Genomic DNA, 17,688 nt, shown 5'->3' with positions numbered 1-17,688 from the left:
ATCCTTAGGTGGGGAAGATCCCCTGGAGCAGGAAATGGCAACTCGCTCCAGTATACTTGCGTGGAGAATTCCATGGACAGAGAAGCCTGGCAAGCTACAGTTCAAAAAGAGTTGAAGAAAACACGAGGAAGGATAACAATGCAAAGTATATCTGACAGTTTTTTGATCTAGAGTTTCTGAAATACTTCTGAAATGTCTCCAGAAAGCCTTTAAAACAAAGTGTGCTGTAATTTCTGTTCTTATTTTTATTGCAACATTTCATTCCATTGTATACCTTCACATCAGCTAGATTAAGTACAGTGTATGAAAAAACTATCATGTGACTAAACAATTTTCTACATTATGTTTTCCAGGTTAAAAATGGCCAGAAAAAGTAGGTAACTGACCATATTATTTTTATTTAGCCTGTCCAGTTTTTACTTATTGTTAGATAATTCAGTCTCAAATTGTACAGAGAGAATGGCACAGGTTGGGAAGAAACAGACAGCACATATGTGAATAAACTTTATTACTTTTCCAGAAAGTACTTTCAATAAGTTGGTAATGTAGCAACAAACTTAGGCTCATACACCTTTGAAATTTTAAAGTAATCTTCAATGATGTTGATCAGGAAATTCTTTCATGGGTGGGATTACTTCTCCAGTCTCCAGAATTGTATCACCCTGGAGAAACAAAGGTGCATTAGTGATAAATCTTGTCAGCAGAGGCAACAGTTCCCCTTCGAGCTCATCTGGAAAACCTAGCTCAGTTCTGGCATTCACATTTAAAAGTGACATAGGTAAAATAGAAGCTGTCTAAAGATAAGAAACCAGTATCCAAAATCTTAAGGAATAAGGAACAAATAGGGGAAGTTTTACTCAAACCAAACGACCACAAAGGACATGAAAGTTGTCTTTACAAAGTGACAGAAGGATGATCTTTATTTGCTTGGCCCCAAGAAATAGAAGCCCTAGAAAGAAGTTGTAGGGAAATAGCTTCACTTCAATACAAGGTGGTATGTATTCCCAGCAACTAAATACGGTAGGCAGCCACCAGTTTACTCTTTGGCTCAGAAGAGATATTAGAGACAGACTGGCAAACTTTGCCTAGGCAGCTGGTCCAGATGTCTCTCCAACTTTCCAAACCTAAATACAGTGGGTGTGGCAGAACAGGAAGGGACTTAAAGCTAGAACCAAGTAGTGTGAATCCTGGAACCCTCCACTGACAAGCTGCATAATTTCAGGCAAAGTACTTAGCTTTCATTTCAGCTCTCTGTTTAAGATAGCAGATTCCATAAGCCTGACAGTCCATGAATTGACTGAAAAGGGCAGAATTATCCCATCACCACCTGCCATTCCCTGTCCTGGTTGCTCAGGACTATAAACTTGTATTATAGTAAACCAGTATACATTTTGGGGAAAACCTGTTAGCACAGCTAGCTTTACCCTAACACAGAAATTAGTAACCTGAACTGGTATGAATGCTGTTGTAATAAAAATTGAGCTACACGGCACTGGCTTAGCAGTCTGGCTTCAAGACACTGGTGCTGGAGGCTAAGAGATGGAAACAAGAGGCACTAATCAGTTAGAAGCACCAATAACTTAGAGGTTCTAGGAGAAGTACCTGGAAAAAAGTTATAGTATGGGTTTAACTACTACACTAATGGCTGCCTTAGGAATGTACTTTAAGAAACGTAAGCCCAGGTAAGAAGTGGCCGATTCGAGAAGAGAAATAAAAATAAGAATCTAAACATTCAGGACCACGCAATATTAGAAAATCAGATGGATTGTTTCTGAATCTCTAAAGAGTAAGAGCTAAGACTGAAGATTCTGAGAAGCCCATAAAGCTCAGTAAACACAGGGACCCAGCACCATGCAAAGATCAGACTGAAGCGGAGGTAGCGCCTGAGACAGAGTGTGTCTCAGTGGCTTCCACGTAGCTGTTGCTGAGTGGAGAGGCAGCGGGGTGAGGACATGAAATGAAAGGACTTGGTAACTGGGTACAAACCACACATACCGGCAGGTGGGACCGACTCGAAGCACAAAGGTTAGACTCCTACCAAGTTTTTCTTTCCATGCCTGCAAAATGTGAGAACTAGATGGTCCAAGAAACCGAACGTACAGAGGCAAAAGCCTGTGATGGTTTTCTCTGGCCCTCAACCTTCTGTCAACAGGAGGTAGACTTTAAAGGCTGTACAACCCTAAGAAGGGCATATTTCCCAGTCCTCATTTTAGATGTGGTCTAGATTGATAAAGGAAAAGAATGGATGTGCCCCCGCAGCACGCCACCCCCCCACCCCCACCCCCGCCAGGAGTCAGGAAGAACAATGAACAAAGGTGTTTCCTCCAGAAGCAAAATCAGTCCCATTCAAGTAACCTTCCACACACAGGGGTTAGGAGTCTTCCCAGTGTTTGACCAGTGGGGCTTCAAAACCAAGTGACTGCTATGCTGTCCACATTCCACTGTTGAATAATGGGTGTGGTTGGGGGGACAAGGGATACAGTTCACTTGTCATTGATCCTCAAATCTCTAAGAGAAGAATCTCCAAGATTAACCCTGACAGATATTACTGTGCATCATCTGGCAGTCTCAGGTTGCATTGATGGAATGGGATCTTGGGGTTTCTCCCAAGGAAAAGGTCTTGTGTTACATGTGTGGGAAGAAGGAAGCAGAGAGCCATTTGTTAACTAGAAGGATAGACTGTGGCAGAGGTTCCAGGTATGGGAGGCTGGGAAATATAAAAAAGCACAAAGATATCTGGGACCATGAGAATAAGTCCTGGCAAACAGGACTTGAATAGAAGTGATGTTAGCTATATCGAAGCTTAGACCTTAAAATCATCCTCTGAGATATTCAACCCTGTGATCTTGGAGCTGCATATTCACAATGGCCTAACTATAATTGTCTGATCTACACTAGTCTGTGATATCAATAGGAAATAAACTTTTGGTAAGACACTGAGATTTGGGGGTTTATTTCTTACTGTCTATCCTATTCTAAAGTATGTACAGATGAGCACTCTTCAGGTCCTCAAAGGGGCAACTTCTCAAGTGGGTCAATGGTACAGAAATAGGAAAGAACCACAGTAGCAAAATATATGGAAGTAGGAGAGATGCTATGGAATCACCATGTGGTCTTCTAAAGAGATCCTCCTCCTTTTCCTTCGAACAGTAATGGCAAAATAAATAAAAAACATATAAATGGAAGAATAAATATATTACCTAACTGGTTGAAACCAGCAAGATAAATGAGGCTACCTGGGCCCTGACAAACACCAATTATACAGAAACACAGAAATCTACTACTTCCTGAAGCAGAATTCCAACTGGAGGAGTTAGCCTATTTTGGTGGTTCTCCCTAAAATTCCCTTCTGCTGCAGTTGTCAATGGATTATTGTGACTATGTCATTTGACGGAAGCAAGAATCTACATTGAGTTTTGTTTTCTAGAAGTACATAACTTAGAGATTGATGGTAGTTCATTATCTGTGACTAGAAATGGGACAAGAACATAAGATGTATTTGACTCTGCTAAACAATAACCTCATGAACAGCCAGCAAAATACCAACTGACTAATAAGTAACCTTTTAATGGGAAAAAGAGTCATTTTAAATTAGGTTAATAGCCTGCATATCCATAGTACACAATTTAAAGCACACAATAACATTTTAAATTCACATATGGAGAGGTTATGGTCAAACTGTCACAGGAAACAATAATAAGTTTGGAAATAATAAAATAATTCAGTTGTTCTTACAATGCCCAGGTGTCTGCTCAAGCCAGGGCCCTAAGTCCTTAACCCACATGAAACAGGGCACCCAATGAAAAACTATTGGGACCTTCAATTCACTTTAGGACTACAAAGGTCACACAAGTTTTACAGCCAGGGTGAAAAGAATGTGCCCATGTCCCAGGTTCAACTCCAATTGCTACATCACACTATTTCCTTTTTTTTTTTTTTAAAAGAATACGCAATGGGTACTTAAAACTTTCAGCAAGAAGAATTTTAGTCTAATGATCATTTGGGAACGGAGAGAGAAATATAAGCAAAAGAAAAAACATGTTTTAAGACTTACTGGAAATATTCTGGGCTTCTTTTCAACGATGGTATATGGTTTTGTCTGCAATAAAAGTAATTCTCTGTTAATTATGGTTTTAGAGTTTTTCCTAAAATAAATCGATCATATCCCAAATTTTTACTAAGCTCCAGGCTCATACATTCAATTATTTACTCAAGATCTATTTGATCAAACAGGCATTGCAAACTTAACCAGGCCCAACACTTAACATCCTTCAGCCCCAAACTATTCCCTATCTCTGCGACAGCACTTTCATTCTCCTAATTAAAAAGGCCAAAAACCCTGACTTCGTGGCAGATCCCACTGACTCCACCTTGAGGATTTATCCTGAATCTAAGTGCTTCTCACCACTTCTAATATACTACTACCCTTGTCCAAGCCGCTACCATTTTTTAACCTACTGGTCTCTTGGCTTCCGCATGTGCCCTCCTATGGTCTATGCTCCACATTGCAGAAAGAGTAGAGTAATTCTTTTTTTGTTTTAATATTTATTTATTTGGCTGCACTGGGTCTTAGTTGCAGCATGCAGGATCTTTAGTTGTGGCATGCGGGCTCTTAGCTGCAGCATATGGGATCTAGCTCCCTGACCAAGGATCGAACCTAGGCCTTCTGCATCGGGAGCTCAGAGTCCTAACCAGTGGACCACCACAGAAGTTCCTACAGTGATTAAGATGCATCACTCCTCTGCTCAAAGTTTCATAATTCTTAAGAAAAAATTAAAAAGCCAAAGTCCTTGGCCAACTCTCTGATCTCACACTACCTCCCCCCACCCCACGGCCTGCATTGTAGTTGCAGTGGCTCCTCTGTGTTAGTACAATCTGTAAGGCCTGCTTGTGCCCCAGAACCCTCCCACTTCATGATTCCTCTGCCTGAAATGCTTTTCTCCATATCCTCAGTTCATTTACATTTTTCAAAGAGCATTTCCTCAAAGAAGCTTAATTAGAATAGCAGTCCCTCTCATCCTCTAGTCTTTTACCCTTAAGTTTTTCTTCTACAGTCTTAACCACCTCCTGTAACATTATCTTACAACATTTGCTTATCTATTCACCGCCACTCTCCAAGACTAAAAGAAACATTTCCTGAAGACAGGGACTCAATCAGCCTTGTTCAGTGCTGTATCCCTACAGTGTTTAGAACAGTGCCTTGTACAAAGGAGGTGCTACATAAAGGAACTTATTAAGCACACACATCTGCACAAGATACCACACCAAAAAATTTAAAAGATTATTGGCATGATGTAAGACTCAGGCAAATTGGAACCAAAAGCAGGAGAGAAACTCATAAAACAATGTGAGGACACTCAAATGTCTCTAAAAACTGCAGCTAGAGGCAAGAAGATACTGAAATATCTTAAGAGAATGTTCAATTTAATGCAGCATAAAGGTATTGGCTAAAGTGAACTGGCTGTAACAGTACTGAGGATGCAGGCCTACCCAAATCAAGAGAAAGAATAAGGTAAAGGAGAGGCCTGTGGATATCTACTGACACAAAACCTTTAATTATGTCCATCTGTCCAGGAAAAATCATCTAGAAGTATGAATTTCTCAGATAAGCCACCATATTAATGGCTCAAAGTGTCAACCCAGCAACTGCAGGTGGTTAAATCTTTTTCTCTGAGGAGATAAGTGTTTTTTCAATCCTAGAAATATTCAGTTAAATATAGCTATGACAAGGTAAATTAAGTCAGGGTATAAACAGGTGAATGTCAAATTTAATAAGGATTCTAGTTAAAATGCATTTAGGTGTGTAAATTTTAAATTTAAAAAGATTTTCCTTTTCAGGGTCATTAATGTGTCCTGTAAAATTCAGCAGTCCCCAACATTTTTGGCACCAGGGGCCAGTTTCCTGGAAGATAATTTTTCCATGGGGATGAGGGGGGAGTAGTTTCAGGATGATACAAGCACATTACATTTACTGTCACTTTATTTCTATTATTATATCAGCTCCATCTCAGATCATTAGGCATTAGAACCTGGAGGTTGGGACCCCTGCCATAAATACTTAAAAATAAAACTGAATATATAAAATATATAAATGCAGTTTAAAACATTTAAGAGAATTTGATGATATTTGTAAGTAGAATTGTTTTATGGAAATTCAATTTGAATTATCCAAAGATAATAAGAACAAAGAAAAGAGACTGTTCACATTTTACTAGATGTATATCTAGTTAACAAAATTTTAAAACTGAATTTAAAAAATCAAGAAAAGTTTTTAAATTTGAAACTAAGAAACTGCATATTAATTTATATTTCGGGTAACTGGAACAGTTACTTCTGCACATAAAAACCACTCTTAGATGTTAAAAAAAAATTTCACAGACAGTAACATTTTTTCTTCTCTAGGGTCCTGCTTGTTAAGACACTGAAAAAAATAAAAGTTATAATGATACAAGGCTATCCTCATAGCTCAGTCAGTAAAGAATCTGCCTGCAGTGCAGAAGACCCAGGTTTGATTCCTGGGTTGGGAAGATCCCCTGGAGAAGGAAATGGCACCCACCCCAGTAATCTTGCCTGGAGATTTCCATGGACAGAGGAGCCTGGCGGGCTGCAGTCCATAGTGTTGCAAGAGTGGGACACAACTTAGTGACTAAACCACCACCATCATGATATAAAGCGGGCTGTGGACGTGTAGGTGAACATGAATATAAAACTTTGTTTAAGCTCGTCAACGACAGAAATGTAAACTATACTCTGACCCTTAGTCACACATTGTTAGCCCCCTTTTAATGGCCGAAGAAAGATTTTCTGTTGGTTTATAAAATGAAACACTAACCCCCAATTCTTCACTAACCCTCAATTGGAGGCCCAATTACTGGCCTCCACTAATCTCATGTTTCTACCATGTAAGACAGGCCATGTCCACTCAAACTTCCTCAGAAACTGACAGGGCAGCACGTGCTCCTAAGCAAATTTACTTCCTCCCCATCACCAGAAAGCCTTCCTTTACAAAGTCCTACTTAAAACCTTCATTGTGGAGGAAAAAATTTTCCTCTACCTTTCTAGGCTCTTCTGGTTGGTCTAAGAATTAAGTTGACATGAGACAGATTAATAGGAGAAAAGCAAACAAAATTCAGTAACATCTATACATGGGAGAGACCCAGGAGAACCAAGTAACTCCCAATATGAGTTAAATACCATCTTAGGCTAAAGACAAAAGAAGATGCTGGGATTAAGTGTTTGGGACTTCACTGGAGAGGAAGGCAATTCACATGGAGACAGAAGAGCAAAACTTTGGGAAACAAACGTCTGCTGGACCATGAGAGACGATGGGACACACTAGGGACTTTCAGTAGCCTTTGCTAGGCTCCTTCCAGTCTACCACATTTAGAGTTCATATTATGCTTATCTATGGTGATAGTTCCCTTCCTGGAACAGGTCTTCTAATCTATATTATTTTAAGAAGTTAGTGAAAGTGTTAGTTGCTCAGTCTTGACCAATTCTTGTTACCTGATAGACTAGCCCGCCAGGCTCCTCTGTCAACAGAATTTCTCCAGACAAGAATATTGGAGTGGGTAGCCATTCCCTTCTCCAGTGGATTCTCCAGGGGATTGTCCTGACCCAGGGACTAAACCCGCGTCTCTTGCACTGCAGGCAGATTCTTCACCATCTGAGCCACCAGGGAAGCTGTATCTCTTATCTAACACTGTCCAATAGAAACATAATGGGAGTGGCTTATGTCATTTTAATCTGCATACCAAAGAGACATTGTGGAGTGGCAAATTTTGCTTCCCTGAACTTTCAAGGCTAAAAATTTTAGAGTCAAAATGACTGTGAAATTTTATTTCATCCCCACCTTGGGTTATTTCTTTAAAAAGTATCTTCTGGCTCACTACTTTTTCATTCCTATTATCTCTGCCTTGATCAGATTCTCATCAACTAACATCTAGTAAACTGCAACAGCCTCTGCTGATTTGCCTGACATCAGTACTTTCCTCCCTCCAACTCACCCTACAGTTCTATGTTTTTATGTTTTCCTAAATAGATGAGTTCAGTTCAGCTGCTCAGTCGTGTCCGACTCTTTGCGACCCCATGGACTGCAGCATGCCAGGCTTCCCTGTCCATCACCAACTCCCGGAACTTGCTCAAACTCTTGTCCATTGAGTCGGTGATGCCATCCCCTGTTATCCTCTTCTCCTCCTGTCTTCAATCTTTCCCAGCATCAGAGTCTTTTCCAATGAGTCAGTTCTTTGCATCAGGTGGCCAAAGTACTGAAGCTTCAGCATTAGCCCTTCCAATGAATATTCAGGACTGATTCCCTTTATGATTGATTGGTTGGATCTCCTTGCAGTCCAAGGGCTCTCAAGAGTCTTCTCCAACACCACAGTTCAGAAGCATCAATTCTTCAGCGCTCAACTTTCTTTATAGTCCAACTCTCACATCCATACATGACTACTGGAAAAACCATAGCTTTGACTAGATGGACCTTTGTTGGCAAAGTAATGTCTCTGCTTTTTAATATGCTGTCTAGGTTGGTCATAGCTTTTCTTCCAAGGAGCATCTTTGACTGCAGTGCTGCAGTCAAAATCTGCAGTGATTTTTGAGCCCAAGAAAATAAAGTCTGTCACTGTTTCCAAAATAGATCAAGCCCCCTACACACAAAGCTTCAAGTCACAAACTTTCAAAGATGCAAATGTGTCTGCATGCCCAATCATGTGAGGCCTGAGTTAAATTGCAGCTTGCCCTCCATCTCCTATTGCTGACAATTCTTCAACTCTATCATCTTCCACCCCTTCTCCCTCCTCCAGTTAGTAACTCTTCTTACTCATTCATCTGATGCCAACCCCTGTAAGTCAGCTGTTGTACTGTACTCCTGTACTTTTCAAGGTACTATTGCTGTTCACTATCACTTTTATGTATTATTTTTGTGAAAAATACTATAAACCTATTACAGTACAGTACTTCATAGACCATTGTGTTAGTTGGGTACCTAGGCTAACTTGGTTGGACTTAAACAAAAAAACAAAACTGGATTTAATGAATGTGCTCTCAGAATGGAATCCATTCATATGTAGGAGACTTACTGTATATCACCTTATCAACTCACTCTCCTATTTAAAAATGGAAAGCTTCTCACTGCCTGCCACATAGAGTTCAACATGCATATAACCAACCCCCTGTCATCACCACCACCACACTCCAGTATAAATAACCTCCTCACCTCATTCAGGTTGTGACACCTTACTCTGGCTTGCCAACCCCATCCCTGCCCCAAACCACACTTCTCCCTGATGTCCTCCTCCCCATGCTTAGGTTCCAACGTCCTACCCCAGGTTGCTGCCGCAGCAGCTCTCCAAACAGGTATACACATCAACCCCCACCCCCCATCCATTCAGGACCTAACACTCATCACTGTGTACAAGAATATCCTCCTCACGCTTTGGGTTATAAAACTCCACACTGGGCAGGCAACTATCACCACTCTCCTTCCATTCCACTCCCTGAAATGTACTCCTTCCTCACCACGCCTGGGATCTAACACCCTACACCAAGGTATGCTGGGCTAAGTCGCTTCAGTCGGGTCCGACTCTTTGTGACCCCGTGGACTGCAGCCCACACCAGGCTCCTCTGTCCATGAGATTCTCCAGGCAAGGATACTGGAGTGGCTGCCATGCCCTCCTCCAGGGAATCCTTCTAACCCATGGATCAAACCCGTGTCTCCTGTCTCCAGCACTGGCAGGCAGGTTCTTTACCACTAGTGCCACCTGGAGAGCCCCCACCAAAGTATCCTGAGCCTTTAAAATAAGGCAACAGGCTGAGTTCAATCATCACATGCAGATCTTCTGGATACACTGAATTCTAAAGAAAGTAAGTTGTGAAAAAACAGACAGAACAAAGGAAAACGAAATGACAAAGACAACCTTTATCCATTTTGAATTCTATCTTATATCAGATCTGTGCTTAATAAAAAAGAAGCAGAAATTCTGTTCTCCCTTCCAGACTCAGGGCTTCCTTGGTGGCTCAGAGGGTTAAAGCATCTGCCTGCAATGCGGGAGACCTGGGTTCAATCCCTGGGTTGGGAAGAACCCCCGGAGAAGGAAATGGCAACCCACTCCAGTACTCTTGCCTGGAAAATCCCATGGACGGAGTACATGGGGTTGCAAAGAGTCGGACACGACTGAGCGACTTCACAACTTCACTTTCCAGACTCAGAACCCTGAGTTTGTACCAGTGTTATTAGATCAACTACATTCCTGATCATTTAAACATTATTTCTATGAGGAAATATGATTCAAGTTGTAACCAACTGATATAAAGATTAAATTTTCTGAGACATTCCTGGTGGTTCAGTGTTAAAGGCATCGGTCTGCCAGTGCAGGAGACATGCATTCGATCCCTGATCCGGGAAGATCCTACATGCTGCGGGGATGCCTGTGCATCACAAATACTGAAGCATGCCCGCCCTCGAGGCTGTGCTCTGCAACAAGAGAAGCTACTGCAATGAGAAGCCTGCACGCTGCAACTAGAAAAAGCCCCCGCTCACCACAACTAGAGAAAAGCCAGTGCAGCAATGAAGACCCAGCACAGCCAAAAATAATAAATAAATAAAATTATTTTTAAAAATTAACTTTCTGAAAAACCATGCATTAGTTAAGTTTTATTAAACCTTCTACTAAAAAGGATTCAAAGTAATTCAAGATCAGTTATAAGTGGCAGATTATTTCGACTAAGTAGAGGAAGGTAAGGCAAATTGACAAAGGAGATAATTTTGTGCAATATCAACAATATATTCTGGGATTTCCCTGGTGGTCCAGTAGTTAAGAATTCGCCTGTCAATGCCAGGAACACAAGTTCCACCCCTGGTCGAGGAAGATCCCACATGCCGTGGGGCAACTTAGCCTATGTGCCACAACTACTGAGCCCACTGCCCTAGAGCCTGTGCTTCGCAACAAGAGAAGCCACCACAATAAGAAGCCAGTGCACTGCAATGGAGAGCAGCCCCCACTCGCTAAAACTAGAGAAAGCCTGCCCACAGCAACAAAGACCCAGCGCAGTCAAATATACTTAAACAAATAAATATTTTTAAAAATAAATAAATTCAGAAAAACACATACTTAACGCATACTTACAGTCACATGATACTTGAGATAATAATGAATAATCCAGACAGGAATAAGTACATGAGTAAAAGCAAAGATACTGTGTCGGTACGTCTTATAGATCTGGGGGAGAAAAAAAATACATGAAATAAATAGATTTCTCACTTTTTTTTTTTTGCCAAACTACAGTAATACATGCATAGATATATGCCTTTAAAAAGACTTCTAAAAATATCTTTAATATAAGCTTATGATAAAATATGGAATTAAAAAATGAAAGGGTAAGTTTAATTGATTTAACCAGAGTAATCAAAACTACAGAATTTTCAGGTAAAGTCATTTCCCTGATTTATCAACTTCAGATACTCACAATCAACACCATTTGTACCATTCCAGGTTTAGGGTGGACAACCTTGAGTACACTAATGCTGGAAAAAGCATGTTTTACCTACTGGGATAAGGGTGCCCCAAGCTCACTTTGAGGTGCCTTTACACACAGCTGTTTTTAAAAAGAAAGGCAAAAGACAGCTAAAAATGGAGTTTTTCCATGGCAGCCAATTTCAATGAAAGAGACCTATTCTTCCAGGGAACGGATAATCTAGATTAAAAGTACTATAATAGATATGATTATGGAAGAAAACGTTAGTTAACTCTAAGTAAGGTAAGACAGATTTCAACAAATGATTATTTCCTTAAATCACTAGCTGTCAACTTTCAGTGGCTGCCAGTGAGTAATATCAGAGATACAAAGTGGGAGAGGGGAGGAGATTGAATTTTACCACCATAAATTAGTATCGAAGACACTCTTTGAAAAATTTGCACCAGACTTTGCAGCACAGTAAGAAAGTAGATACACATGGATTTCAAAGTGAACGCCTTCATTACTAGCCCTGTGACCATCGGTAAATCACTGAATTTGTGTAGGTCTCTGTTTCCACATACTTACAATGAGGATGAGGAATGGTTTCTACATTACAATAGTAAAAAATTAAACTTTTAACACACATGAAAGCACCAGGCACAAAGTAAGCACACCCAAGCATTACTTATTACCACTATTATTAGCCAAAGTTCCAAGGAACTCTGAGATACAGTATTCATCACCCATAACGGATGTGATTTAACAACGGCTTCAAGAAAATGTGAAGAGACCCTGAAAATAAAGACAGCACTTGAATGATTTTCTGCAGAGTAAAGTCCAGGAATGACATTCTTAAACAAAAGAATGTGTTCAATGTACATAGTGGTGGCTAAGGAAGTTCAGTAGCTCAGTCGTGTCCGACTCTTTGCGACCCCATGGACTGCAGCACGCCAGGCCTCCCTGTCCATCACCAACTCCCTGAATTTACTCAAACTCATGTCCATCGAGTCAGTGATGCCATCCAGTCATCTCATGCCCTGTTGTTCCCTCTCCTCCTGCCTTCAGTCTTTCCCAGCATCAGGGTCTTTTCAAATGAGTCAGCTCTTTGCATCAGGTGGCCAAAGTATTGGAGTTTCAGCTTCAGCATCAGTCTTTCCAATGAACACTCAGGACTGATCTCTTTTAGGATGGACTGGTTGGATCTCCTTGCAGTCCAAGGGACTCTCAAGAGTCTTCTCCAACACCACAGTTCAAAAGCATCAATTCTTCGGCACTCAGCTTTCTTTATAGTCCAACTCTTACATCAATACATCACTACCAGAAAAACCATAGCCGTGACTAGATGGGCCTTTGTTGGCAAAGTAATGTCTGTTTTTTAATATGCTGTCTAGATTGATCATAACTTTCCTGCCAAGGAGTAAGCGTCTTTTAATTTCATGGCTGCAGTCACCATCTGCAGTGATTTTGGAGCCCAAAAAATACAGTCTGCCACTGTTTCCACTGTTTTCCCATCTATTTGCCATGAAGTGATGGGACTGGATGACAGGATCTTAGTTTTCTGAATGTTGAGCTTTAAGTCAACTTTTTCAGTCTCCTCTTTCACTTTCATCAAGAGGCTCTTTAGTTCCTTTTCACTTTCTGTCATAAGGGTAGTGTCATCTGCGTATCTGAGGTTATTGATATTTCTCGCGGCAATCTTGATTCCAGCTTGTGCTTCATCCAGTCCAGTTTCTCATGATGTACTTACTCTGCATATAAGTTAAATAAGTAGGGTGACAATATACAGCCTTGATGTACTCTTTTTCCTATTTGGAACCAGTCTGTTGTTCTATGTCCAGTTCTAACTGTTGCTTCCTGACCTGCATACAGGTTTCTCAAGAGGCAGGTCAGGTGGTCTGGTAGGCCCATCTCTTTCAGAATTTTCCACAGTTTATTGTGATCCACACAGTCAAAGACTTTGGCATAGTCAAGAAAACAGAAATAGATGTTTTTCTGGAACTTGCCTGAACTTTTTCGATCCAGTGGATATTGGCAATTTGATCTCTGGTTCCTCTGCCTTTTCTAAAACCAGCTTGAACATCTGGAAGTTCACGGTTCACGTATTGTTGAAGCCTGGCTTGGAGAATTTTGAGCATTACTTTACTAGTATGTGAAATGAGTGCAATTGTGCAGTAGTTTGAGCATTCTTTGGCACTGCCTTTCTTAGGGACTGGAATGAAAACTGACATTTTCCAGTTCTGTGGCCACTGCTGAGTTTTCCAAATTTGCTGGCATACTGAGTGCAGCACTTTCACAGCATCATCTTTTAGGATTTGAAATAGCTCAACTGCAATTCCATCACCTCCGCTAGCTTTGTTCATAGTGATGCTTCCTAAGGCCCACTTGACTTCCCATTCCAGGATGTCTGGCTCTAGGTGAGTGATCACACCATTGTGATCACCTGGGTCGTGAAGATCCCTTTTGTACAGTTCCTCTGTGTATTCTTGCCACCTCTTCTTAATATCTTCTGTTTCTGTTAGGTCCATAGTATTTTCGTCCTTTATTGAGCCCATCTTTGGATGAAATGTTCCCTTGGTATCTCTAATTTTCTTGAAGAGATCTCCAGTCTTTCCCATTCTATTTTTTTCCTCTATTTCTTTGCACTGATCACTGAGGAAGGCTTTCTGATCTCTCCTTGCTATTCTTTGGAACTCTGCATTCAAATGGGTATATCTTTCCTTTTCGCTTCTCTTTTCACAGCCATCAACAGCATATCAATAGGACCTCTTACAGTAATTAACATGAAGCTACATTACCAGCTAAAGGCTTATCCTGCTTTCGGGTCGAATGTACTGTTAGTTGGTCTGTGTAATCTCAACCTCAAAAATCACACAACTGTCTTTGGATACTAAAATCATTGGATTTTAACTCTAGTGAATCCTTGGCCATCCTTCTGAGGAAAGGTTTCCGCAGTCAAAAAAAAAGCCCAACCTGTAGCGTCCTGTATAATCTAGGCAAAGATTCGCCTCCTCATCACACTTGAGAGCCAAAGGGCAGGACAATCCCAAAGCCATACAAGCTCCGAACTCCTGACTTCCACCGCATGACCCTTGGGACCAGAAGGAGTCCCAGACAAGCCTAAGTCTCGACTGAACCTGACTCTCCCTTGGGGAACTTCCGGGGGCAGAGCGAGTCAGTCCTTAACGCCGCTATACCGAGTAGGTTGTCTCAGTAGCCAGGCCGTGGACTGCGATGGGGCTAGAGTAGAGGTGGGGTTGGGGAGGGCGGTCACTCACCACGTTCTTCCAGAGAGCTCCGTCTTGCAAAAATTTATTCCAGAATCGCTCCACAGGCGACACCCTCTGCGGAGGCAGCACCGGTTCCCGGGGGCTCAGCTCCTGATCTTTCAGCCATCGCCTTCTCAGCTCTCGCAGCTGCTGCAGCCGCAGTTTCTCGTCGGGCGTATACCCCGACATGTCGCTGCTGATACCAAGGCAGCAGGACAAGGCGCGCACCCGAACCAGGGTCTCGTCACTTACGCGCGCTCCCGCTCTGCAAAGCGACCTTGCGAGGACGCCTGGGAGCGGCGCGCCGTTATAACGTCACTCTGTTCCTGCCCCCGAGCGACTCCAACCTGTGCATAGTGGCTGGGCATGCGCAAAGCCTTGCACACCTCGCCGACTTTACTGTTCCCCAAATTACCGGAAGCGGCGGGGGCGGGGCCCAGAAGCGACGGGGGCGGGGCCCAGAGGGGCGGGGCCCAGCTGGGCGGGGCGGCGGGCGCTTAGTTCCCTGAAGAGTATGAGAGGTCGGAGAACTAGAGGTTCTGAAGAACTGGTGTGCTGGATATTGAAAAAATGAGAATATGTGACTCAGTGAATGTGACGTCCAAGTGTAAAACTCTTTACTTGCTCTCCCACCTTAGAATTCCTCTTCCCGTGACCTACAGAGCCTGTGGAGACACGTTGTCTTCTGTCAGTGACTGAAAAAGTGACCCTGAGCAGCTATCTCAGTCTGTCCCTTCATCTGTTCCTGTTACTGTTTAGTTGCCAAGTCGTGCCTGACTCTTTTGCGACCCCTTGGACTGTAGCCGGCCAGGCTCCTCTGTCCGTGGGATTTCCCAGGCAAGAATACTGGAGTGAGTTGCCATACCCTTCTCGTGGGGAATCTTCCTGACCCACGGGTCCGCATTGCAGGCGGATTCTTTACCGCTCAGCTCCTGCGGGAAGCCCTTCCTTCATCTGTACTGTAGAAGTAAAAAGAATCTCAATATATAGCAGAGTTGTACACATTCACCCTTTGATCCGGTATTCTCATTTTTAGAATTCTATCCTAAAGATATAGTAGTGAAAGTACGTGCAAGATTGTTCACTGCAGCATCATATATAATAAAATATGGAAATTCCTCAACAAATGGCTAGTTGAATAAATTGTAAAATAACGCAATGAAGTGAGTGCTTGAAAACATATATTGTTCAGTGAAAAAAAAGCTACATGGAGAGAAGTGTACATAGTACCTTTTATCCGAAAAAGGGAGGACAGTAGTAATATATATAAATTTGCCTATGAAACAGCCTAGAGACTATGGCCAACGAGTAACCATGAATATCTCTAGCTCCTAGATTGTGATCTCTAAATACTGTCTTCCATTAAAAGGAACCAAGGCTCCTTAGAGTAGTTGGTCTCAAAACATTTTGTTCCATAAATCTCTTTAAGTTCTTAAAATTGTGAGGGGGCCCCAAAGAGTTTGTTGATGTGGGTTATATCTATTGATGTTTAATGCATTAGAAATTAAAACATGTAAAAATAACAAAATATCTGTTAAGAAAAACTACTTAGAAGAGTGCCATTGTAAATTTCTCTAATGCCTGGCTTAATCAATGATAGCAGAATTCTTATAGCTGCTTCTAAATTCAATTATAATATCATACATCATGTAACCTTGGGAAGCTCTGTATATATTTGTGAGACAAAGAGAGTATAAAAGAGCAAATAGCATCTTAGTATTTTTGTGAAAATAATTGTGACCACACAAACCCCATGATAGGATCACAGGGACTCCCAGAGTCTCCCCAATCACACTTTGAAAACCATCACTTTGGAGAAATAGCTAATTTCAAGTTCGGGATGGAAATGCCAAAGGCAGGGAGGTTTTTAAAGACTAACAGGGTCATGTCAAAATGATTGAGGAGACAACTTGAATAGACTTACACTGGTCAAAGATGGAATGATTTGAGCACTAATAAGTATAGTGACTTCAATGGAATGAAAAATATCAGGTACATTTACATACATGATTTAAGAAATGACTTGTGGTTTTAAAAAAATCGATTTTTTTCCCACTATAATTTAAAAAAAAAAAAAAACCTTATTGGTCACTTTTTGATGGTGTTAGGGAAAGTGAAAGTGAAGTCGCTCAGTCGTGTAAGACTCTTTGTGACCCCAGTCCATGGGGTGTTAGGGAACCAACTCATTATTTTGAAAACTAATAAGCAAAGGAAAAATCAAGCATTTTCCTGGCCTCTTTATATAAATCATAAATTAACAAAATAGTTGATAAGGAGAAATTTATTCAAAAAATCATAAAAACCTAATAAAAGAAGAATAGATGGCATAGTTAGAATATTACTATTTTGCAAACATTAGTTTGTTGATTAATCAATGCCCAGAGGAAGAGGTTGACATCCTTGACAGAGAGCAACTGCGCCTCCTGGTGGAAGACTACCTCACTGCCTGTGAACGAGCCTTGCTAAACAAAAAACTGAAGCTGAATCTGATGAAGTTTCTAGATCTAACCACTCATTTACAGGAAACAGGAATAAGATCAGAATGATATTAATACAATAAGAAAAATCTAACTTGTAGAAACTTCAGACAAGCAGCTCAGATCCTTTAAAAGACTATCAGGAGGCAAGAGAGAAAACCTACACATTAAGAGAAACAACAATAAGAAAACAAATAACCCAATTTAAAAACTGGCCACAGATCTTGGCAGACACCTCACCAAAGAAGATATACAGATGGAAAGTAAGCATACGAAAAGATGCTCCACATCATATGTCATCAGGGAAATGCAAATTAATGCCACTACACACCCACTAGAAGTGCCAAAATTTGGAACACTGACAACACAAAATGCTGTGGAGGAGGGATGTGGAGTAACAGGAACTCTCATCCATTGCTGGTAGGAATGCAAAATGGTATCACCACTCTGGAAGACTGGAGGGTTCTTATGAAATGAAACTTTCTCTT

At 41.3% G+C, this 17,688-nt stretch overlaps 1 protein-coding gene across 1 annotated transcript; it reads right to left on the bottom strand.

Moving 5' to 3' along the window:
• Nucleotides 1-491: 491 nt before the first annotated feature.
• On the bottom strand, nt 492-15,029 carry NDUFB6 (NADH:ubiquinone oxidoreductase subunit B6). The gene is made up of 4 exons (XM_061132753.1): nt 14,733-15,029; nt 11,127-11,219; nt 4,055-4,099; nt 492-662 (listed from the first exon to the last, which is right to left on the bottom strand). The coding sequence occupies exons 1-4, from the start codon at nt 14,910-14,912 to the stop codon at nt 594-596; spliced, it is 387 nt and encodes a 128-aa protein (XP_060988736.1). The 5' UTR covers nt 14,913-15,029; the 3' UTR covers nt 492-593.
• Nucleotides 15,030-17,688: the final 2,659 nt, after the last annotated feature.

Source organism: Dama dama, chromosome 29 (assembly GCF_033118175.1).
Source record: "Dama dama isolate Ldn47 chromosome 29, ASM3311817v1, whole genome shotgun sequence".
Lineage (NCBI taxonomy): Eukaryota > Metazoa > Chordata > Mammalia > Artiodactyla > Cervidae > Dama > Dama dama.
The sequence above is the reverse complement of the archived record's forward strand: the minus strand, read 5'-3'. Positions and strand labels throughout refer to the sequence as shown.